General features: G+C 36.5%; 1 protein-coding gene and 1 long non-coding RNA gene across 2 annotated transcripts in view; one reads left to right on the top strand and one right to left on the bottom strand.

The window, feature by feature from the left end:
• Nucleotides 1-2,552: 2,552 nt before the first annotated feature.
• Nucleotides 2,553-25,556, top strand: LOC122355860. The gene is made up of 4 exons (XR_006252255.1): nucleotides 2,553-2,640; nucleotides 14,229-14,495; nucleotides 15,160-15,210; nucleotides 24,614-25,556. It is a non-coding gene; the product is annotated as an uncharacterized LOC122355860 (long non-coding RNA).
• Nucleotides 18,314-26,420, bottom strand: part of LOC122355859 (cadherin-10) — a 48,103-nt gene continuing 39,996 nt past the window's right edge. The window contains exon 12 of the mRNA XM_043254441.1: nucleotides 18,314-19,508. Coding sequence (XP_043110376.1) covers nucleotides 19,018-19,508 — 491 coding nt within the window. The 3' untranslated portion in view covers nucleotides 18,314-19,017. The remainder of the gene's footprint in view (nucleotides 19,509-26,420) is intronic.

Here is a 26,420-nt window from a genome sequence, read left to right as displayed (position 1 = left end):
CCCCCTAGAGATTTACTTCAAGCAAGGAAGCTTTGAGGCTCCTGGGAGAAGGTGCTCTTCTATTTCCTTTGAAATGACAGGGGGTTGAAACAAACCCTGTATTTTCAACAGCCTTGCAGGGAATTTGGTGATAGGGCTTTTTTCCAGCTCAAGGATTAGTCTTTTGATGAGCGTTCTGTCGCAGCGTTCTGATTGCCCTTCACATGCTGTTCCTGTCTAATCCCGGAGGACTCTACTTACTTACTTACTTACTTACATATCATTACAAAGAAAATAGCTGTCTGATCCTTACAACTTTTTGCTGCATTATTGTCACAAAATTGCATTGATGTTTACTAGAAGTCATACAGAATGTGCGCATTTGAAATATACAGCAACCGGCTATTTTCAGTTATCGGTTACTTTAAACAGCTCGCAAGGAGATTGAAGGGAAATGTTCCTCTAAACTAAGCAAATGCAACATGTGCTCTTCATTAAGAGGGAATACATGACATCTGGGTGATTTTTATGTATGAAAGCAACCTCTTCAATTGTAAATTTAATTTATTATCGTATCTGAGCGTTATTTGAGCCATATTTGTCTGCCGTCGATGATACCCGATACTATAGCCACTTATTTTTTTCATTCATAAAATAATACAACAATAATTATTTTAATTGAAAAAGTTTTCTATTTGAATATTAAATTTATTCATAGGTTTTTAAGGTAATTACGTCTGTCTTAAAATTCACATGATCTTTACAAAATTATATATATATATATATATATATATATATATATATATATATATATATATATATATATATATATATATATATTATATTCTGCTAGCTTGATACATTTAAGATTCTTTGTTAAATCAATTTTTCAAATATTTATAAACATTTATTTGAAAACTTTTGTATTACTTTTAATCAAGTTGTAATTGTAATAAATAAAAATCATTCTGTCTCTAATGTACTTAATACTGGCTACTACTTTAACTACCAATAAATTGTGTCGTTTTTTAAATTACTTTGTATATATTTATTTTACATATAAATACAACTTTGTTATATGTATTAATTTATTTTGTTTTGTTTTTTTACCTTTTTTTGGGTGTGTGAGGGTATCCGTTTTCCATATTGTAATCGACACGTTTTGCAATAAAGCAAATGTTGGAGTATCCTGAAGGTGTTGTAAGTTCACGGCTGTAGGTTCAAACAGCAGACGGCAATCCGTCGTGTCCTTGAGCAAGACACTTAACCTCAGGATACTCCGGGGGGATCTGTCCCTGTAATAAGGCTACCAGTCGCTGTGGATGAAAGTGTCAGCTGAATGACAAATGACTAATTAAGAATAATCCATTTTAACCCTCCCAAAGAGAGGCGTAAAGCAGAACAATTACAAATTTTATTAATTTAAATTACAGAAATTCTTCCGAGAAGAAAAAATAAAAAGAAATCGTAAAACCTTGGCTAGTTATGGCAGAAGAACCAGCTGTTGGCACCTTGCAAAAACCGTAATTTCTCCTCAACCTCGATCCGTCAAGATAAAAGACTGTCATAACCCATGGCCATGGCCCTCTGAACCTTTCAAGTTGAAAGATTGCAGAGCAATATTCATGAATGGTTGGGCACAAATCTATTGAGGCACTTCATGAAATGAGAGACCTGCTTTCTAGGTCAAGGAGAAACCCAAATTCATTCTCATCAAGGCTGCGCTACGAGAAAGTCATCAGTGGGTCTAAATGGCTGCTTTATAAAAATTTAATTGATCTATTTTTTTTTTTTTTTGCCGTTACCCATTAACGTTTCTAAATGTCTTCATGCCACTTGCTTCATGACAAATATTAATTTATCTATTGCCTCAAAACAATAATCTGTCAAAACTGAATAATGCTTATAAATCGGTTTCACCCTGGTAAGCTGCGTTGCTAAATGGTGCGACGTTATTAATGAATTAATTGATCTGTGACCGGAAAAAAAACACACTCGGATTCGAATGAGTGTTTCTGGCTCATCATTTTCAACGGGGTTCAACCCATCGGGGACGTTATAAAGCCTTGTTGGAGGGTCTTCGGATGCAACCGAAATCCTGTGAAAGAAGTCTAGGGCACGCATCTAGTAAATCAAACTAAATTATTTAAGCCTATTAATCGGGCTACATTATTTAAAAGCGTTCATTTATCCCCGGCGCGTCAATGCAAGGAAAGATAATCAATTTTTATTTATTTCAGGCATTTGAGTTGTACATGAAAGTGTTAAATGCATTACAACCTCAAATTAAGTTTTGACGGATTTATTTTGTTTAAATGTCCATTTTTAAGTCCATTTAAACGTATGTCTTCTATGTTTTCTTATTAGTGCCATTAGTTTCATTCTTTACAATAAACACAAATCACGCAAGGCCTCTCTTCTGGAAGGTTTATTTCAGAACTCAGAAGTCATATACCATGTGGTAAAAAAAAAAAAATAATAATTAACCGACTAAATTCTCTATTTTTGTGTTTTTTTTTTCTTTTCTTTAGATGATCGACTTCCCAAAAAGACACACACACCGGAGTTGTACTACAGGCCGAGATGCAGTAACCATGTTTCAAAGATATTTCATCATGCTCACGGCATCCTCACGTGGCGGCAGATGTTCCCGTGACCTTGGTAAAGTGGCGTTGTTTGCACACCGTACAGAATTTCACCTCAAGATGGCACCAAGTAACTGCTGAACTCAGCATAAGAAGTCAAGGACGCCCGAATCTGTCGCGTGTTCGCGTGCTAGGTCTAGTGTTTCGACGCAGTTCCCTAAAAAGATCAGACGAAAATTCAGTTTGGAGCTTGTGCAAAGTTGGCGTTGTCTGACAATGTGCACAAACAATCAAACTTCAATATTAACACAGAAGCAGTTAGGCTCTAGTATACAAAAACACAAAATATCTTGATTATTTAATAAATAATACTTCACATAATTTCAATTAAGAATTGCGATGAGGGATAAACTAATTATGCGTTATTCGTAATATGTTATTACTCTAACAGCATTTTAACAATAAATGTTGCTACCAAATGAGCTTACATCGCGGTGAAATAATTACTCAATTTCCCATTTTAATACGATAAAATACTTAATATCGATGGTAATCCAAATATTATATAACATGAATGAATTAGCATTAAGTAATATCATTAAAAGATACTAATGAATGCATACATTTGTAATTTACGTTTAAAAATGACAAAAAGACGTAATGAAATAAAGGTCATACCTGAAGTAATTTGGGACTGCTGAATAATTAAGCGCTTTTATTTTGTAATAAACTACAAAGAAAGCATTTACCACTAGATGGTGCCATCGAATTAAACCTGATTTCTCTTGTTTTTTTTGGTGAAGGAGAAGATATTGTGATGCACACACCATTTAAAAACGACTCTGCAGTGAACTTTAGTCCCAATTTCTACTTTTTGCAGTAAATCAAATATATAATCGAATATAAATATTCAAGCGCCGCCTGCTTGAATCTATCTATAAGGCCTCCGTAAAAGTCTAGACACCTCTTGAAGATCGTGCAAGCGCTTTTACTTCGACTAAACCGTGTTGTTTAATTTATGAAGCCATCGCCTCGGAGTACAATCTGTCATTCATTCAACCCCGTAGAGGTGCGTCAAAATAAAAACAAGCTGGGTAATCTCCAAGCTATTTACCTTCTGCTGTTCGTACCCTTGCGCTCGGGTAAGACACTAATGCAAGCCTTCAGTTTGGCAACTGAAACCGCAATTATCTAAATCAGCCCTCACCACTTCTCTCCTGCTCGTCTTCTCCTTCCTAAACCTCCCAAATTACACATCAACGGCACGGGAAGACCGTGCCATCAGCAATAAGCTGGAAATGACATGACTGGCATCTGCAGCTCCCATAATCACGGGAGATATGATGGATGCGTATTACTGCCGCTCAAAAAGAGGCGGGCAACCCGCATTCAAGAACGGCAATTACAGTTTCCCCCCAAGAAAATCACCCAGATGGATCCAAAATATGCAACAATTTGTGCAACCATTAACGCTTCTCTGCCGAATTTTGTCTGAAGCGGCCATTACAATATAGCGGGGCGTGCACCGCCGTTTTTAAACGCTTCAGAGCCATTCCGCGGCGACGAACGAGGTCACGGCTGCCGCTTAAAACGCCGCTTTGACGCTCACGCGGGCTCGTTCTCCGCCGATGTTTGCGTAATGAAGCTCGCCGTGGCGTTGTAAGTGGCGCGTGCGCGAGCAGGGCTAGCGGTAACCGAGCGGGGCCGAGGTTTTGGGGTTACTCTGTGCTCTTTTTAAGAGCTCCGAAGAAGGCTTTCTCGCGCGTTACTTCAGTCTTCATCCGCGCTGTGTAGGTCGGGAAGCCCTCGAGTCAAGGTCCGCGGGACCTCGCAAATCTGCCAAAGTGCCAAATATAAAATCTTTTTTTATGAGCTCAGTCAGGTAAAGCATCAGGGCTTTTTTTTTTCTCTCTCTCTCTCTCGTTGGCAAGCGGCTTTATGGAGATGCTGAGTGCTTTATCGGAACGCGTTTTCACCCGCTCTCCGTGAGTGCCTTCTCGCGCGGAGTAATTGGCAAGTTCTCCGTAAATTAGATTTATGGACTTTTATGGAGTAAATTACATTTAAAGAGTGGCATTCAATAACGCCCGCGATATGATACTGTTATATTGCGCGACGATGTGTCTTTAAGAAGATATATCACGTTTGGTTTTATTTTACAGGGCTTTGGAACGTATCACTTATGAGCCGACGACTCTTAGCGGTGCCCACAACAAAACCGCTACTAAGTGCAGAGATGAAAAAAATTTATTGCGGTTATATATAAATATATAACCGGGGGACCTTTCTGAGTGTCTGCAAATCCATCAAGCTGTTATTCCAAATTGGTTCAGAATCCCATAACACCACGCCATCTCCACAACCTCCAGTGCCCCGCGCTGCTTGTTAGGCCGCTATCGTCATAGCCAAACACCTCTAGAGCCCGTACCTGACTATTACCCTCCAACTCTCTGGAGAGCTGGGCTGCTTTTTAAGATGGATTTTAAAAAGCGATGAGTACATCCTGTGGGACATTTGGACCGCATGACTCAAATGATTAATCGTGCATCTGGGCGGTGTTCCACTCATCGTGCCCCCTCGAGCTCGCGCTGGAGTACCTGTTTACTGCCTGTGACACGACCCTGTGAAACTTCAGAGTCCTTTTCTTTAATCTTTTCCTCGCTATCGTCTTTTTTTTTCGTCTCTCGTGTCTTATGAAGATATCCCGTTTGAACCTTTCTTGGCACGTCGTATAAGACTCGATCGACTTAAGCGATAAGACTTATTTGATCAATAATCCACCCTTTGCCTCTCCAGTCGTTGTGCCTCTAATAAAAGCGCTATCGTACAGTATGTATAATTCTCCGAATGCATTCGACGGTTGTACTTGTATGGAGCGTTTGACGAGTATCGCATCCATATAAGTAAATTCCTAAAAAAAAACCCACATTGCAAATAAAAAACAATTTTAGTGTCTTCGAGCCGATGTTTTTCACCATTCACAAGCCGTTTAGCCCAATTTTACCTCACTTGAATGATCTTTTTTGATTCTCTACAGCTCCAGTCCCTTTATAATCACATGGAAATGAGTGACCTTCGAAAAAAGAGTAAAAGAGGACCTCCTTCCAAACAGAATGTATTGGCTTGTTTTCCATGGAGACTGGAAGGCATATGGCTTAGGAACGTTATGAGGGCGCATAACTAATAAAAAAAAAAGTGCTATTCTTTAATAAAAGATATGAAAAGCTCTGAAAGTTCCGTGACAAGTTGGATCGTGAAATAGTTAACTAAGTAACTAAGTTAAAATGTTGTGCAAGATTTATTTGAAATTGTTTTTAATGCACTTATTAGTGTCAAATGATTCATTGCGATTAATCACATTCAAAATAAGTTTTTATTTACTATATCTACTATATATATATATATATATATATATATATATATATATATATATATATATATATATGTGTATATGTATGTATATGTGTGTGTGTACTGTTTACATTTATGTATAAGTACACATCCCTATACATTTATATATTCATATTATTATATATTATATATAGATATAATTAATATATAAACATAACATAAATATATAAACTTAATATACATTCACGTGCTTATTACATAATATATATATACAATAAATACACATATTATGTAAACAAAAACCTTAATTTTATTTTTATAAAAATTAAGTCGATATGTTTGTAATCAATTTAGAGGTTTTTATTTCAATTAGCATTTAATTGTGTAAGTCATTTATGTTCATGTTTAGCGTAATATTGATGCATTTGATAACTGTGTTATTCTCTGTTTTTACCATTTTTAGCAATTTTGCATCACTCGGTGTAACTGCAGATATTTAATTAAGTCTCAGCTTGTCTTTAATTAATTACATGTATTTTTTTTAATTAATTTATTTCTATTGCAGTACATTGTTGCCTCTAGGTATAGTCCCCTACAAATTATTATTTCAAAATGTGCCTTTGTTTCAAGTAATAAGTAATATTTTATGCAAGAAAGTGAATCAAACTTTTTATTATGAAGTTCTTTACAGGGCTAAAGGAATTGTTTAGTTTTCACGATGTTGAAAACATTTGTGATCAACCAGATTTGTGATCGAATCATTACATTTTATTGAACCAATTGAACTGATTCATATAATCAACTGACTGAAGTGTATAAAAGATTTTAAGTGAATGTAATGCATTTGAACCGATTTTATGATGTTTTTATGACCTTTTGATTCTTGATAGCTCCAGTCCCATTGTAATTGCATGGCAGGGAGCAACCTTCATAAAAAGATTCATAAAATATTATTGGTTTGTTTTCCACAGAGACAGGAAGTCCCATGGGTTAGGAAACAATGACAAAATTGTAATTTTAAATTGGCTGAACCGTTATAAAAAGTACTGAAAGTTCTGCGAAAAGTTAGCTTTCTCTAACTAAAGTGAAACAGTCACATTCAGCAGAATAATCACATTTAATGCGGCAAAGTCCAAAAAGAAAAGAACAAGATAGTAGAGCTGAGTCTCAAATCCTGAAGCCTCGAGAAGAAAAACCAGCTGCGGATGTTAAACGCTGATGCAACTGTTTTAAAAATGCACGCAATATCAAAGAGATACATGACAATCGATCTCTTTTTAGCCTGGTGGGTCACCGTCACACACCTGCTGTTTCACACGCGCTCATTGACGTGACTTTGATAAGAAGGCTGACGCTTTTGAATCCGGTAACAGCAGAGGGAAGGTGTTCACTTCACACATTTCTGTCCTTGCTGACTTAACAAGTTACAGTAGAACTCTAAAATGGCCTCCAGTAATAAGAAACCTACATCAAATCTAATCCTCCCATCAGCTTACAGAGTTTGGGATCCGTGCTGTAATTGACAGCTTATTGAAGACGCTTGATGCTCCTCATGCAGCTAAAGGGATAGTTCACATCCCAAAAATGAAATCATTTACTCACCCTCAAGTTGTTCCAAACCTGTATGGATTTCTTTCTTCTGCTGAATACAAAATGTGTTTTGGGGGGAGGGAATAAAACGACAACAGTTCACGATGCATGTACGATGATAGCAAAATTAGGAAAGCACAATATTGGTAATAGATTGATATTATAGTAGTTGGTAGTTTAACTTTGCGTGCATTCATTCGCATTCATTCATTCATTCGGGTCTCATGACGAAAATATACCTCTGGAAACTTTATTGCAATACACAAAATACGTACCGATAAGTACATATCACTGCAGTTTCTAACAGAATTGAACACCAGAGGTGGTAAAACGGCGAGCTCTTTTTCCTGTACAGTTATGATTACAGACGTAACAAGCTTGCTCAGCAGCTCAGCCAGCATGGAATTGGACTTAAGATATGGAATCCTTGGATACAAACACAAACTTGACTCACGGCGAAAGAGCTAAAACAAGCTAGAATGGCAAGCTTGCGATTGTGTCTTTACGTCATATTTGCTTTTGTTTGTAATATTGGGTGGGAGTAGTGCATCTGGTGTTTTTATTTAATCATTTATTTTGATGGTACCCTTTGAGCAGTCTGTTCACAATAAGTAAACTTTGCATCTACAAGTCATCTAACTATCATTAGAATATTAATACACTGCCTGATTAATATCTGCTAACTCTTCATTGGGATGACATTCTACTGACTATAAGTCAACTGATTCTAACCCTAACCCTACCAGTTTGCTAATACTCTACTAACACTCTAATGAGAGTTGGTAGATATGTAGGTGCAACGTTACTTATAGTTAGTCTCCCGTAGCCAGACCTTCAGACTGACGGCATTGGCCAAGGCCGACAAGCAAACAATCGCAGTACGTTTCAGAGCGTGGAAAAGCATCCACAATAACAGGCCGGTGTTTAAACCTATCCGACGTATTTTAAAGATTCTGTGCCTCAAATTTGAAATCTTTCACAGTTTTGAAAATCCAGCGTTTAATTGGTCCCGATAAGCATTCGTCATCAGTTATAAACACAACGGCTTTCATCTTCCGTGATGGGTTTTAGCTGAGGCTGAGACTAATAATCAACAGTGTGATAAGAGGACCATCAAAATAAAGTGAAACTGTTTTTTTTTTTTTTTTTAAATATCTTTGTGCATTAGACTTACGAGTATAGCACCATTTATATCCATCACACCCAGTGGACATTTCAAATATAATATGTCACGAAACATACATATCGGTACATATTGTACATCAGAGGTAGCTATGTTTTCATCATGAGATAAGATTGAATGAGTTTTTTTACATACTCTTCATGAACTTAAATAGTAGTTGATCCTAAATGTACAATGATGTCATTATTTACTCACCCTGAGGTTGTTTCAAACCTGTATAAATTCCTTTCTTCTGCTGAACAAAATAAATAAGTTAAAAGCCATTACATGATGCTTGCACGATCACAATACAATTATGGATGCACAACATATTGATATTGACCAGTATTATATATTGGTTGTTAAATTGTGCATCATTTTATATGCTCCTTCTGCAGGATATTTCACACAAAAATGTAAACTTCCATAATGTATTTACCGTCAAGTTGTTCCAGATCGGTATATTTTTTTTTCCTCTGCTGGACACAAAATTGTTTTTGGCAAAATCAAACAGTTTCTGGTTTCCGTTGACTTCAGTAGTTTGTTTATTTTCTGTGGTCTCTGTGGAAGTCAATGGGTATCAGCAACAGTTTGGTTACCAGCATTCTTCAAAATATAAAAAAAGTCATTTTGGAACTTGTGGGTGAATAAATGCTGGCATAGAAGTGTTACGCACTTTGATGTGCGGCTAGTTTACGATGCAGCATGAGAAAAACAATATAGTAGCTCACCAGTGTCATCTTTCTGATCGCTTTCTATCATCAGGATGATTGATGTGTGTGAGCATCTTATGCCGCGTTGCCGCAGTAACCACGCTGTGTCCCTCCGGACTGGACGCATTTCCCACAGTTCATTGCAGTCCATGGGTCATTGGTCTCTCCAAATAGCTCTCCGTATGACGCCCGGTCCCCTACTCGGGCTAAATGCTGTGATTAAACTGTTTCCACCACAACAAGAATTCAAGCCTCTCGTCAAGCTCTACCCCGTTGGTGGTGAATATGCGGAGAAATCAAAAAGTCGTGACTTTGACAGGCATTTTCGTTCTGTAGCAATCTAACGGCGGAGTTGCGCCTAGCATTTTTCTCTTTTGATTGAAAAATTAATGACGGCTCCACATGTGTTTTAGAGGCTTTTAATGTGACACTGTCTGCTGCTCAATATCATTAAGGCTCATTTGAAACGTTATCGAAGACAAATGATCTCAATTAGATCGAAAATTTACTATGGCAGAACTTTCCCTGTTGTCATTATGTTAAAATGGTCTCCGGTCTTATTCAGGCAGTAGACTGTTTGATGATTAGAGCTTCATGAGAAATAGACACGGTCTACGTGAGCGGAGAGTAACATTCTTACATCCATTATAAGCACATTACCTCAAAGCGCCGAGCAAAATGCTCACACCTCTTTGAAAGATAAGGGCACGGGGAGGAGGAGAGCATCTCGCTTGGTCATTTCAGATTTTAACGACACATTCCTGGTGGCTAGCTGCCCGATAGGACCCTCTTAGATCATCAGACGGGGGTAATCTGCAGTGACAGCCCGTCTGGTCTCGCTTCACCTTGACCTCGAGTTTAATTTACAGATATAGTTGTAGCAGGTCACCGATTGCCCTTTTACCGGCGCAAAATACAGTTCAACAGCACAGCCGGACGCACTAACAAACCCTCCAGGTGCGACAGTCCTTCTGTGACTCATTGGTCATATTCAAATGTCGTGCGAGGGTCACGCATGCTGTGTTTTTTAATTCGGATGTATGGCTGCTGCGGTATCCAATTACTTCCTCATTTAAATGGTCTACGCTTCTCGGTATTGAAATGGCGAAATATTTTGCCGGTGAATTAAATCTGCATTGATATTTGAATTCTAATATCACATTGTCAGATTACTACGGCATCATACGATTTGATTAAATGGCCTCCATTAGTGCAATTGTTTTTTTTCTTCTTCTTTTTAACCAATAGCCTTTCTGCTGGTTAAGAACCACACAGATATACATCCAATTCAGAGATGTACAATGGGGTTAATAGTTAGATGAGGCTCAGTGATTACAATTAATGAGCTGGAGATCTCGAAGAAGGATATTGGAGATGGGAAAGTTGTCACACTTTTTACTCCAATGAATAAGATTTATTTATTTATTTATTTATTCATTCATTTAATTTTTTTCAAGGTCTCTTTCTGTCTCTGCATAATTGCCTTTGAAAGAGGTGCAGTTCATTTAATGTGTTGTATAGGCTGTTTAGTAGTCTGTCAGCAGAATGAAATGGGTATTTTGTAATATTTTCATTGTTATTAATTAAATGAGTATTTATTCAAGTGACCATTGTTCTGGCCAACAGCTGAATAATTAATGAATAAAATCTATGCAGTTGCAAAATAATAATAATAATAATAGTTAAACAAATAAGTGTGACAGAATTAGAGTAAAAGTGCTCTTATAATATTGCAATATATTGACAAATAACATTGTATATCGTTAAAGAAGCTTTCAAAATAATAACGGAAATTTCAATTATATTATATAAGTTACTAACCCTTTGTGCGTTCTTACCTTTGAAATTCTTTACTGTTGAAATCACTTATTTATGTATTATTATTAATATTATCATGTTGTTGTTCTTGTTTTTTTAGGCAAAAAGCAAGCATGATATTTGTATATTATAAGTGAATGCTTAGTAATGGAACAAAAAAAAAAGGACAGCATGATTGAAATACCTTTCTTTCTGAACTTATCTATGACAATTAGACTGTATATTTCATTATGTTTATCCTTTAGGCAGTTTTCCGATTGATCTACATGCTGTATGTGGGAGACTATGTGGGAGAGAGATGATATTCTATACAACAGATAAGTGGCTCCTTCTGTAGAATGGCCATGTTTTGCATTCGCCTGTAACTCTCTGCGTTCAGCTATGACTGCTGAGAGATTATGTTTTTTTTAGAGATTGCAGAAACAAGAACCCTTCCGAGCTAAAATGGAAGAGCAGCACAGTAGCTACACAGAGAAAATATCTTCACAAATGGCTGGTCAGGAGCTATTGATCAAATGAAAAGTGGATCTCGTTTAGTGATATCCACACTTTTGATGCATTACTGTAAGTAGAGTGAGGGTAGATTTACATTGTCGGCTCGGATTGAGTTGTGGAGTGAATGTTGGAGGAAAATGATTATCTCCTCTTCTGCCTCACAATGAAATCTATATATGTGAGATGGGCAGCGTTTCACTGTAGTAAAAATAAGCCTCTACACACCTGCACAATAGAAATCTCAGTGGAACCGCACCTCCGTCCACGGATATTTTAAAGGCTCCATCATTTAATCTAAGAATACAACTGTGACCAAAGGAGCGAACTTATGCTTACTATATTAGCAGAATGTTCTATATGTATGATTTATTATTCACCTATGTATTATAGTGAAAGGTAATGGAAAATGCATGGCTACCATTCCCCCTCTACATGCATTTATTTTGATAGATAGATAGAATAAATGAATGAACGAATAAATAAATACAATTGCTATATATGAAATATTACTAAAGTGCAATGAATTTCTTATTATTGTTATTATGTAAGATAGATAAATATTTATATGTCAGTATACATAAGTGTATTTTAAAATAAAACCAGTGTTGCTACATTTATTATTATTATCATTATTATTATTTTAATATTATTATTACTTAACATTTATTTGTATTAAATTAAATATTAAGAACTTATAATAATTATATTTAAAATATTTTATATATATATTTTTATATATTTTAAAATAGCTTTTATTTTTGTTTGCTTTTATTTACATTTAAGCACATTTTCCATTTATTTATTTATTTACTGCAGTTGTATTTAACAGCAATAAGCCTGATATATAATATAAACAACCTTTTGACCTGATGTTGGGATTTGTTTTGTTGTTTTTAGGTTAAAGGAGACATATTATGCCCCTTTTTAGAATATGTACTATTATAAGTCTCTGGTGTCCCCAGAATGTGTCTGTTAAGTTTCATCTCAAAATATTCCAAAGATCATTTACTATATCATTTTGAAAATGCCTATTTTGAGTGGAAGCAGAAACAGGCTGATTTGTGTGCCTGTCTTTTTAAATGCAAATGAGCTGCTACTCCCCACCCCCTTTTCCAGAATAGATCTGCACCATTACAGCTGGTACCTGCTAAGAACACCTTGATTCAAATTTTAAATATATATTTTTTTCTATTTCTTAATTATATTTTTCACATGGAAATTTTAAACCACATCAATTAAAACTTCCGATGCACAGCTTATGGCCACAGAAAATGGCTGTCAAAGGCATGTGAGTGATAAACTAAGTTCACATTCACACACAAGTTAAAAAAGAACAGCCGGTTAATTATGTCAGCGAAGGTAAACAGCTGGGAAATAAAGTGCATGTTTATATTAAACCTGTGTGGCAGCAGCAATGTAATTTATAGTAAATAAATCAGTAAATCCTCTGCTCTCTTGCCAGGTTACTGGGTTAATCTTTTTAATGTTTCCTTGGTTGGGAGATGCACCGGGGACCTGATTTTAGCACTTAAATACTGGAAAATTAGGATTTTCGCGATACGTCACCTTTAAGGGAAGTCGCAGGTTTGAACCACGAGCAATTACCATTACGCCCTTGAGCGAGGCATCTAACCTCGGCTTGCTCCAGGGGTCCGTCCCTGCAATTAGCTTACTGTAAATCACTTTGAATAAAAGCAACCGCTAACGGCATGCTGTTTATTCACCTAATTACTCCAAATCCGAACATGATACTCCATATTACCTGTTTTAATCATGAAATATCAGATGAAAATCCCCCAAATTGAATGTGCATTTTGGGGATGGGAAGGTTGCTCGCTATTTAGCAGACAAATTTCAGCCATAGTGACTTAGAGAACAGTAATTTGAGGGTCTGTCTCTGTGGAGTGTTGTAGGGTTAAGTGACTTGCTCAAGGGCGCAGGACTCTGATGTTTCTGGGTCACCCCTACTTGAGGCTGAACACACAAAGCAGCATTTGTTTGGCAGCAACCATTACATCATTACTTGCGCTAATCTCGATTAACCCTTTGGTTTTAAACGCCCCTGTTTGTAGCTGATGCAAGATCAGCTGTACGCTACGGTACTTAAGCATTCTTTGATCCGACGCTGGCCTCCAGACATTGTTCTTAATTTAAATAACAGTGTTTTATAGAACATCCTTTTGTTTAAAGAGCTCCCAACTTGAAAAATGCGTTTGCTAACCAACTTTTCTGCCTTTTAAGCAATTTCCCTTGCATTTGAAGTGAGGGTTGAAAGTCTAGTTCCACCAGTAGGGGATTGGGGGAGGTGAAGACTCCGAACAATGTTTTAGCACGGAAAGATAAAAGGTTCCACCAAACGTATGACTCGCTAACTTGTGCAGGCACAAGCAAAATGTCTTCATTCCCGCTTCTGCCTCTCTCAGCACTTTAACGTTCTCCTAGTCGTCGTAATTAGTTTATCACGTGCGACTGTGGAGTAGCATGTCTTTTGTCTTTTAATGAGTTTTTCTGTTGTATTTTTTATTTTCTTTTCAGATGTTTTGCTGTGATGTTACCTATGGACCAGGGAGCTGCATAAAAAATAGATGAGTGCTTTGCATCTTCTTTCACTGTAATTGAAATATTTGCATGACAGTATGCATATGGAGTATTAAATTTTTTTTGTTGCCTTTCAGCAGCAATTTCATTGTTCACTGGGAGCTGACCTTCAGTTGGAAGTGAAGGTCACACATTTTATACCATATGCAGACAATGCTTTCAAAAGAGAAAAGAAAAGTCCAGTTTGCAAGTATGTACGGAAAGGTATATAAATTTAAATCTTATATATTATTATTTTTTGATAGTTTTCTTTTGTCTCTTGCTCACAAAGGCTGCAATTTCTACTATGAAAACAATTACTCAAGTATTCAGTTTCACACGATCTCACAGAAATCGTTATAATATTCTCAATTGTTGCTCGATACACTTTGCTGGCTATCATCAGTCTCATATTTTTGAGGCGAATAAACTACCAAACTACCAATCAAAAGTTTGGATCAAGTAAGAGAACTAATTCATTCATTTATTTATCAAGGATGTTTTAAATTGATCAAAGGTAACATTTAAAATATAATTGTAATAATGTAATAATAAAAATGTAAATTGTAATAATCCACAAATTATATATAAAAGTATATTTAATGTTTAACTGCCAGATCTATAATATTTGTGTAGGCAATGTAATGTATATATATGACGTTGTATGTTGTATGTATGTGTGTGTGTATATATATATATATATATATATATATATATATATATATATATATATATATATATATATATATATATGTATGTATGGAAATATGACATTGCCTACACAAATTATAGATCTGGGAATTAAATATAAAGCATTTTCTTTGACAGTGTGCAGATGGAGTGTTTAAATTTTTAGCTTTTCAGAACCAATCTCTGTGTTCACTTGCAGATGCTGCCTATCATTGGAAGTGAAGGTCACAGATTTTACAGTTCCTCCGAGGTAAGGAGGGAAATGGGAAATGCTGTGGCATTAAGAGAAGATTGTAATAGTTACATTGTCAAAAGAGCGATTATTATTATTGAGCTATTCAAGGTCAGGATAGAAAAGAGGGCAGCGGCAGTCCTAATAGATGCTTATTTCTCCGTTAACCTTACCCGTGTAATAGCGGTCTAGAGTTAATGAAATAAAATGCCAATTATACTCTACCTCAGCTTGGCCATGACCGCAACCAAAGGCCTTTACACTCGAATGAGAACAGACATGCTGCGGTTCTGCCTGTGGACAAACTAATATCAGAATAACAACATTAGAATTTTTTATTACATTTTTTTTAACTGATCTACATAACATGTCCATGTATTGAATGGAAAAATCCCTAGAACATGAAGCCACAGACTGCAGCTATATTTTGTAATAATTAGCGTGTGTTGTAATCCATCAAACCCTTAATTAAATGCAGCAGGCCATATTGACACTGCAGTATATTTAAAATATGCCTTATAACTTTAAACTATCATTAGGTGGGCTGGAATGACAGCCCATCTATCGGTTAATTGGTTAATGACTTCAGTTTGCATTTATTATCGAGGGCAGGGAAGACAAACTGTGTTTTTAGGATTAAACCCTGTTGGGTTCAATTAAGGACAGAGCTGATTCAAGAGAGCAAACTTTTCTGTGTGCAGCCAACATGATCTCATTAGTATTCATGGGTATTCATTTATAAGTGGTCGTTGTGTGCAAACTAGTCACCTGTAGCTGGAAATTTCTGTTCTGGCAATTCAAATTTGACGATTTGTACAGAAGTGTATGTCTGTACATATGCAAACACTGTATGAAGACCTTTCATTAGACCTGTTTATATTTAAATTCATGTATGTATGTGTGTATGTATATATATATATATATATATATATATATATATATATATATATATATATATATATATATATATATATATATACGTATATATCTATTTATATGAAGAGAAGAAAAAAGATCCCTTGCTGATTTTGTATATTTGCCCACTGATAAAGAAACAATCAGTCTATAATTTGTAATGGTAGGTTTATTTTAACAATGGGAGACAGAATAACAACAAAAAAATACAGAAAAAGAAAAACACATTTAAAAAAATTGACATTAATTGACATTACTCACTTACCCCCATGTTGTGTTTGTCTTCAGAACACAATTTAAGGTATTTTAGATAAAAACCAGGAGGCTTGTGAGCGACTGTCCCATTAACTGCTGAGTTAACATTGTCAATGTCCAGAAAAATATAAAAGACGTCATTAGAATACTCCATCCGCCATCAGTGGTTCAACTGTAATGTTATGAAGCGACAAGAATGCTTTTTGTATGGAATGAAAACAAAAATAACAACTTTATTCAACCATTCAGTACAGTAAGATCACTGTAGCACCATTTCGGAAAGCATCCGCACATATTGTACGCAGTTCTGTGTCAGCAACAATGCTATGATACTTCTGGTATGTACATTTATGCTTCGGTTTATACAAAAACAGCATATCCTTCCATTGCCACTGACACAGAACTGTATACACTGAAATACCTTTTTACTAATGTATCTTATTACTGAAATTGTGTTCTAAAGACAAACAAAGCTTTAATGAGTTTGGAAGGAGAGGGGGTTAGGTTATTAATGGCAAAATTTTAATTTTGTGGTGAAATAATGAATTAATTCATTATGACCCTTTAATGAGTCATGCGTATTTGACCCCTTTGCAAAAAATAACTCAGCACTTGGTGACAAACCCCTGTTGGCAAACTTAGGAGGGATTTTGTCCTTCTCCAAGTCATTATGTTTTCGATAGTAATGTTTGGCAACTCAAACCTTCCCCTTCCTACACAGAATTTCTATGGGATTAAGGTCTGAAGACCGGCTAAGCCAATGTGCTTCTTGAGACAGTTCTTTGTTACCTTGGCCGTGTGTTTTGGGTCATTGTCATGCTGGATATCCATCCACAACCCATTTTCAGTGCCCTGGCTGTCTTCAATGCCCTGACCCAGACAGTACATGGCCTTTTAATCGTCCCTTTGATCTGGTCCAGTTGTCCTGTCCCCTTAGCATTTAAACACCCCCAAAGCATAATGTTTCCACTTCCATGTTTGCCGTGGGGATGGTGTTGTTGGGGTTGTAGGCAGCATTCCTCCTCCTCTCAAGTTGTGTTGATGCCAAAGAGCTGGATTTTGGTCCCATCTGACCTCAATACCTTCACCCAATTCTCCTCTAAATCATTCAGATATTCATTGGCAAACTTCAGACAGGCTTTCTTGAGCAGAGGGCCCTTGCAGGCCTGCAGGATTTCAGTCTTTCACAGTGTAATGTGTTACCTATTGTTTTCTTGGTCACTGTGGTCCCAGCCACCTTGAGATCATTGACAAGATCCTCCCGTGTAGCTCTGGACTGTTTCCTTACCATTCTCATGATCATTTAAACTCCACAAGGTGAAATTTTGCATGGAGCCCCAGACTCAGAAAGATTGACAGTTATTTTGTGTTTCTTCCATTTGCAAATAATTGCACTAACAATTGTCACCTTCTCACCAAGCTGCTTGGCCTTGTAGCCCATTCCAGCGTTTTGTAGGTCTACAATCTTGTCCATGACATCTTTGGACAGCTCCTTGGTTTTGGCCATGGTGGAGAGTTTGGATAGATTGATTGCTTCTGTGGACAGGTATCTTTTCTAACTGAGATTTGGAACACTCCCTTTAAAAAACACCTGGGAGCCATTAATCCTGCTGATTGATGGGGGATCAAATATTTAAACTCTTAATATTTGACTCATTAAAAAGCAAATTAGTGTATAAATATTTTGAAATGTGTTTCTGTGGATTTTTTTTTTTTTGTGGCAAACATACAAAATCAGAAGGGGATCAAACATATATATATTAGTTAATATTTAAACCCTTTCAAAGTAATTATATAGCAAATTGATATTTTTTTATTTGATTATTTTTGTAAATCTGTATGAAAAGACTTGAAAACTGGCATTTCCCATTCTACATTGTCTACATATTTGAAAATGTTTGTTACAAAATGTTTATTCCAGCTTTTAAATTGTGAACAAAGCATAAAGAGAAAAGATTTTAAAAACTTTATTATCAAAATAAGTATAAAAATATAAATACTGTATAAAACAATGCGACAGCATTCAAACGACATGAACAGAATGACTGATATTCTACAAGTACACAATTCATTGTACAGCTCTAACTCTATGTTCTGAAATGAATCCACAGTTTGACAGAACCCATATAAACCTTCCACAGGAAAACTGCCTCTTAAACAGAGATATCAAGTAGTTTACATAATGATCATACTTGTAAAACATATTATACACATACTGCACCTATTTTAGACTTGGTCTGCGATAAAAGCTAAGCTTTTTTTTTTATTATTTTCGTCTGTTTTTTTAGCCATAAACATTGATAGTGTAGAAAGCTACTATCACTCACCTTGGTTATAAAACACATTGTCCACACCATTGATTACAACAAATCCCTAATCTTAAAAGGCATCTGTACTGATTCTTTTGGGGGGTAAAGAAAGAAAGATAGAGCAAGAGAGAGCGAGAGACCAGAAGAAGAAGAGGACAAAGTTAAAGTAGACAAAGAGAAAAGAGAACGTCTACATGAAGAGTTCCCAGTAGTTGAGCGCGATGTTCAAGTCTTCGTAGATTCGTCTATATGCGTTACACAGCAGAGAACAGAGGGAGACTTCAGTATGTATGTGTTAATTTAGTGCTCTGAGATATATTTAAGTGTGCTGTGTTGCATATCCGCTTTAAGTCTCTCTCTGGGACTCCTGCCCTATATACATATCCGCCAGTTTTTTGAACTGCGGACCCCAGTGACTCAGATACTCAAACTCTTGGTCCCCCTCGGTGGCGGCCGATTCCAAAGAGCTGAGGGACTCCGCCAAAGAGCCGTTTCCTTCATAGGCGTAGGTAGCCAAGGAGTCATAAGGGGGCGCTGTGGGGTCCGAGTCGTTTTCCTGCAGCCGTCCGTTGATAAAGTCCCTCACGTCCGTGTTGTCTTTGATGGGGGACGTGCGGCGGAAGGGGAACAGCATCTCGGGCATTATGTCCCGCCGGAGTTTGTTGGTGTCGATGACTTCGGGGTTCCGCAGGGTTCCGATGTCGAAGGCCTGCGTGTCTTCCTCTCCGCCGCCCTCGTCGTTGTAGCTGACCACGTTATCCCTGACGTCTTCTTTCGAGATGATCAGGGGCTCCTTTTTCTTTTGACGCCGCAGGGCCGCAAACAATACCACAATCACTATGGAGACAGAGACAGGAGAATGAAATGATATCATCAGCATGGTGCAAATCAAGCTGAACAAAGCTGTGCGATAGTCATGCGTTCTGAATGTCGCCGAGACACCTGACACTCTGATAACTGAGGAGCCGAAACTGTGCTTACTTCAGGCTTTTGCGGGATGAGATGTCTTAAATACATTCGAAGTGATTATGTTATTTCGTTTACAATTCAAAATACCATTTGTTTGTTTTTGAATTGAAGCTCATTTCACTACTAGCTAATTGATCACAAGTGTTTCTGGGTCATCCTCATTCTAGAGAGCATTTGTTTGGCATGACCGTGACTATGCTGAAAGATAAAATTGCTTTTGAAAGCTTCCACTCAGAAATTAGTAAGTTTCACAAGTACTTTGAAATGGTGAGTGAAACATTGAATTAATCTGAAATTTTGAAGTGGAAAGACTGAACCTTGAAAATGTAATCTTTGTTGATTTATATTTGTTGATTGCACTTTATTTTTAAATTTAGGTACAACATAATATAATGAACTTAACTTTGTCTTGTATTTAATTATGCATAATTTTGTGTTATTATAATGGCAAGTTCAGTATATATATATATATATATATATATATATATATATATATATATATATATATTTATTTTTTTTTTTTTTTTTTTTTTTTCTTAATGCTTATGAAAGTCATTCATTTACAGTTCAGTCTAAACCATTCACACTGCATTTGTTTTGTAATATCTGATTTCATTCTATTAAATTGGTTCATTCAGATGATTCATATACCTGAAATCACTAAAACAGATAAATAAATAAAAATCTGTATCTGGAATTTTAGATTTTAGATACCAGAAGAAAGAACATGGTAGAGGTTTATGAAATTTACTAGCAATTTCTGATTCTGCGCCATTTTTGTTTCTTTCCAGAGTACTGTAGCAGTTGAAATAGCTTTTATGCTAGCTTCAGTTCCAAACTACTTTCACCATCGTTCAATTCACAACTCACAAAACACGCCACGGCTGTTGCTGTACCGTTGTAAAAAAGAAACCGAATACAATTTCTATGGTCACAAGCAAGATACACACCAAAGAGTGAGACTTATGATTAGGTTTAGTTAATTCAATCAGGGACAGACCAGACAATCGATGGCTAGGACAATAAAATTGTCACAGTCACCGAAAACAGAAGCACCGAGTCAGCTAAAAAAAAGCAGTTTTGCGGCTGCTCAAAGAAACAGATAGAGAAAGCGTGCATAATCTCAATCACTGCGGCGAGAAGAAAGGACTGCCGGAGAATCACAGGCTGTTCTTGGATGGCTAAAGCAGAGCACTCAGATAAGAACCCAGTGAGCAGTGCGCAGCACTACAGAGAGCTTAGCTGAGATACAGAGGAGTGTGTTTCAAAAGGTGTCATGCGCTTAAGGTACTCATGAATACAGAAGAGAGACACACACTGTAATGCAGATAAAGACTTATACTGCCTGGAGCAATCACCTTGCAGTTTTAAAATTGTGTAAGAAATAAAAAAGAGTTTGCGTTCTTCTCTTGTGAATTACAAATTTGCAAGGTTCCAAAGGGCACAGATGTAAAGCACCGTGGTAGAGCTTTTTTTTTTTTTTTTTTTTTCTAACAGTAATTTTTTGAGTAAGAGCATAGAGTTTTGTTATATAATACCTACAATATATATATATATATATATATATATATATATATATATATATATATATATATGAAAAGGCTAAATGTGTTGTGCATTACTATGGGGCTTTATGTCTGTTATTATTCTACCTATTTTCAGTCTATATTATTATTAATCGATTGAGTTATGATTTGGTCATGGTAATGGTGATTAAAAAACATTGTTATCAAACTGAACTGAATGGTTAAATTTAGACCCCCTTGGGTTAAATGCCTACTGTTTTTAGTATTTTAGTTTGTTTGTTTTTATAATTATTGCTGTTGATTTAACACATTAATTGAATGAATTAGTCATGAAAACATAAAGGAGCATAAATTGATACCTTTTGAGGGATGTTGGTAACCAAACAGTTTTTGTTACCATTGACTTCCATTTTATGAACTAACTACCTAATGAGCCATTTGTCAAATTATTTATTATTTTGTTGTTGTTGCAGGCAACATTTTGCCTAAATGTTTTTTTGTACTAAATTCTATTTGATGTTTTTTTTTTTTTTTTTCTCCCATTATACACAATCATGACTTCAAATGATTTTTATGATTGTGTGATTTTGTCCAAAAATTGTTTTTTTTTAAATAAATATAATCCCCTGACAACCCCATTTATAATTCATGAAGTAATTACTTAATGTTTTTCAAAATAAGTGGATTCATTCAATCTGAATTTATATTGCTAAAATGACATCACTACAATACAAATTACATAAAATGCAGTATTTATCGAATTATAAATTGAAGAACAGTACATTTAATTTTTTTTCTGTCATTTTTCAATTTCAATAAACTAAACCGTCAAAACGGGTAATTTGCTTGGAATATCTAATTTAGTGTTTTTGTTGTTGTATAACTGCACCTTTTCAAAACAAAAAAATATCAGATGGCACTGTTTAAGATGCAGGCCTTTGAGCTGAAATGCACCATGTCAAGTGCTGCCACTGTTCGGTGAATTCACCACATAATGTTCATACAGTGTGTTGAGCTAGAAGAGATGAGAAGAGGGAATTATGGTCCTAAAAAGGGAACAGGTGCTGTAGTTTGCAGCTTGTTTTTCCTGTTCAGTGGCTGCTCTCTCCTCCCAGCAGGTAATCGTAGAGCTCGCCCCTGCCTCCCACTCAGGTGTTAATTATGAAGAAGGAACGGTGGGGGGCAACATGCTGTGTTCTGCCCAGCCTGGGGGCCTGTGGTGTGTGCAGGGCTCATTCTGTGATCTGGAAGGGAAATGGTGCTGGAAGAGTGTGGGCTGGATGCGGATATTTCTCGCTCTGGCCGCGTAAACCAGCTACTTCCTCTATTAGTGTACTGTATATTCTGGGCTCCGCGTTAGCCAGCTCATCAGAAAAGGGTGCCACAGGAAAGGAGGGAAAATGAGGGGGCAAATGGAGAGCAGGAGACTGAAAGATGCAATAGTTTGTTGTGGAAAGACTCTGCCCTCTGTGACCTGTCCACTCAGCGCCAGTAGACGGGGTTTGGGGGAAGATACTGAAAATGGAGAAGGATGAAGGGGAAAATATCCATATTAAATTTGCCCAGAAAGGATCGGTGGTGGACGAGATGGTGCCTGCGCAGGGGAACAGCAGAATATGAGATGGCAGAAGTGGTTGAACACACGGCGCACAATTGTCTGTGTTGTGTAATGGGTAGAAACGTATACATATGGCCATATAATTTTGGGGTGGAATTTAAAGGAGCCATGTACCTACACAAAACGTAAGGTAGTGTGTGTGTATATATATATATATATATATATATATATATATATATATATATATATATATATATATATATAATTCAAATCAAATAATTTCAGCCACTGTGAACCTGACATTTAAAAAAATAAATAAATAAATAAAATAAATAATAATAATAATAATAATAATAATAATGTTTCATTTATATAGTGCCTTTCCCAAGCTCAAGGACACTGTATAAGGTTCATCAGAACACAAATACTAATTATACAAATACTAACAAATAATTGCAAAAATAATGCAGTTGCATATAACACAGACACAGATTATTTAGACATAGAAAACAAACGAAACTATTATTATCCAAACATTTTAGCCACAATAATTCGAGAACAGTGCTTTATTTACTTTATGACTTGTGATTGGACTTTATGTACTCATGAATATAGAATACATGTTTCTATTTAAACATGATCAAGTGTAAAATTCTTCTTTTTTTTAGTATGATAACTTGTGTCGCGTAAAAGCAGCAGTTCTTTTCAGAAACTTGTGAGTTTTGAAACGCTTGTAGCTTGATATTTTAAAACAGCCAAACCAACACCAGCTTTGATTACATCGTAAAAAAGAAAACGCGACTCGGAGGGTCTCGGGATGCGGTTGGTGAATTTAAATGAGTTGAAGAACTGAGGCCGCCATGACTTAAAAATAATAAATAATGAAGCACTTTTGATGTCTTCATAAAGTTTGACAGTTTATGACATCTCTAGCTGCTTTGCTTTGCGCTTTGAGATACTCCCCTTTTTTTGCAAATAGGCTCATTCTCCAACTCTCTGTTGAGTTTCACCGTTTTGGAATCCATTAGCCGATTTCCGGGTCTGACGATAGCCCTTTTAGCATTGCTTTAACATAGATCATTGAATCCAATTAGACCAGTAGCACAGCATTTAAAAATGACCAAAGAGTTTGATATTTTTCCTACTTTAAATTAGTCTCTTCTGTAGTTATATTGTGTACTGAGACCAGCGGAAAATTAAAAGTTGCGATTTTCTAGGCTGATATGATTATGTACTACGCTCTCGTTCTCGTTTAATATCCCCGTTCTGCATGATATCACTGCGCCTGCTGCGGCCATGTTACGGCAGCAAACTTCCCTGGTTATTACGTCGGAATGGGAGCACGCTTCCTAATCATATCGGCCTAGGAAACTTTTCATTTTCTGCCAGTCATAGTGCACTCAAGACTCTGGGGGACTTGGAGAATGAGTGGAGCGTTCCTTTAAATATGTAGTGCATTCAAGAGGACAGCTGCAAACAGGTTCTATGCTGAATTTGTTAAAACTTTGAACGGTAAGTTAAATCGCTCGACTGGTGCGCAACACAGCTGATGCATGAAGAAGCATTGATGCTGGGGTAAAAGTCTTGAAACACTTGAAACATAGCTATTTTCTTTCAAAATGGATGTTACAGTGTGTCTTTAATATATATATAAACAAATGGAGCCAGCTTCGGCCAGCATAAATATTAGATAGCTAAGTCAACCAGAAGTTCCTGAAAATATTTAGTTTTACGATTCGTAAGAGGCAGATAACAGAAAATGCAGAACGATGACGGATTGCCTGGGGTTAGATTGGAGACTTGAGAGATGCACTCACCAGCAGTTTGAACAATTACTTATTGATGGATGTTTTAACTTAAGCACAACATATTTTTCCTTTTCTCTGCAGAAACAACACGGACGCATGCTGTTCGGAACCAGCTGCACTACTTCATACTGAGTTACCTTGCACGAGTGGCATTTTAGGACGTCGAGAAGGAGCATGCGACCTACTTAAACCCCGCAAGAACACAAAGGCCTTTTTGTCAATTGCATACATTTAATAATGAAAGCTATTTTTCCACACCGCTGCGCTTTCCGTGAAAAGCAAAGAACGAGAGAGAGCACCTACAGTAATGTCTTAATGGGGTGCCCTACTTTTTGATTGTCTGGAGGAAATATTTGGAGAAAATTCAAAGTAAAAATGAATAAATAACAAAATAAACATCGCAAGAAGGATGGCGCGCAGCCCACACTGTGCTGCATCATCAGAATAGCAGGACGAGAGGTCAGGATGCATTACGCTCTGCTCGCCAGACACATCGCTGAGATGTTACAAGCGCTTATTTTTGCTCCATGTCCTCGGGACAGATCTGTTATATCTTTGGTGTCGTTTGGAGATCGTGACTAAATATAAGAAAATGTATTGTATTAAACGGGCTGCATCGGAGTAGAAAAGATATTGTCAAATGTGCCACAAAAATGTATGGTCTCCAGGACTGGACAAAAGGATTAAACGTCTGAAGAGTGATTCAGCACAAAACTAGGTTGAACAAAAGATACATCTGTCTCAATCGTCTGTATTGTCTGTTCGTCTGTCTCTTTTTCTATGTGTGTGTGCTATCTGACTGTCCATCTCTTTATCTTTCTATTTGTCTGTCTTTATCTTCGTCTATCTGCATTGTCTCTCTGTTTGTTTGTATTGTCTTTCTGTCCAGCTCTCTATTTGTCTGCTTGTATTATCTGACTTTCTATGTATTTTCTGTCTGTCTCATTGTATTGTCTATCTCTTTGTCTGTTTATATTTTCTCCGTCTCCTGTTTGTTTGTTATATGTCTGTCTCTTTTATCTGTTTATGCTGTCTGTCTGTCTATTTCTCTGTGTCTTTCCATTTGTCTGTCTATGTCTAATTGATTTGTCTGTATATCTGTCTGTTTTTTTATCTGTCTGTCTGTTTGTATTTTCCATCTGTCTGTTAATCTGTCTATCTATCTATCTATCTATCTATCTATCTATCTATCTATCTATCTATCTATCTATCTATATCTATCTATCTATCTATCTATCTATCTATCTTTCTGTCTGTCTGTCTGTCTGTCTGTCTATCTTTCTGTCTGTCTGTCAGTATGTCTGTCTGTCTGTCTGTCTGTCTGTCTGTCTGTCTGTATGTTCTGTCTATCTGTCTGTCTGTCTGTCTGTCTGTCTGTCTCTATACTGTCTGTCTGTCATCTTTCTGTCTGTCTGTCTTTCTGTCTAATCTTTCTGTCTGTCTGTCTATCTTTCTGTCTGTCTGTCAGTATGTCTGTCTGTCTGTCTGTCTGTCTGTCTGTCTGTATGTTAGTCTATCTATATACTGTACCTGTTAATCTGTCCGTCCGTCCGTCCAACTTTCAAACAAATTTTTGCCCTAACAAATGGTACCTCATTGTGAAGCTTCAAACGATCTACTGACAGCACTTCAAAATTAGTAATAATGAAAAAATGAATATACTTTTTTTGAAAGGTGTAAGACTTCTGAACAAAGACTCTTTGTGGTTTGAGGATCCATGAGAACGTGTAGAACACAATGTGTGGCCACTTCTGAAGTCCACATCCAATCAAAACGCTGTGCCAAAGTACAGTCTCCTCCTCATCAGAAGGTGATTAATGTATCTTCTGAGTAAACACACCCTGTTCTGAGCCTGCAACCACGAGATGTATGACTCAATCACAGAATC

Source organism: Puntigrus tetrazona, chromosome 12, assembly GCF_018831695.1.
Source record: "Puntigrus tetrazona isolate hp1 chromosome 12, ASM1883169v1, whole genome shotgun sequence".
Taxonomy (NCBI): domain Eukaryota; kingdom Metazoa; phylum Chordata; class Actinopteri; order Cypriniformes; family Cyprinidae; genus Puntigrus; species Puntigrus tetrazona.
This window is presented reverse-complemented; position numbering and strand designations above follow the sequence as displayed.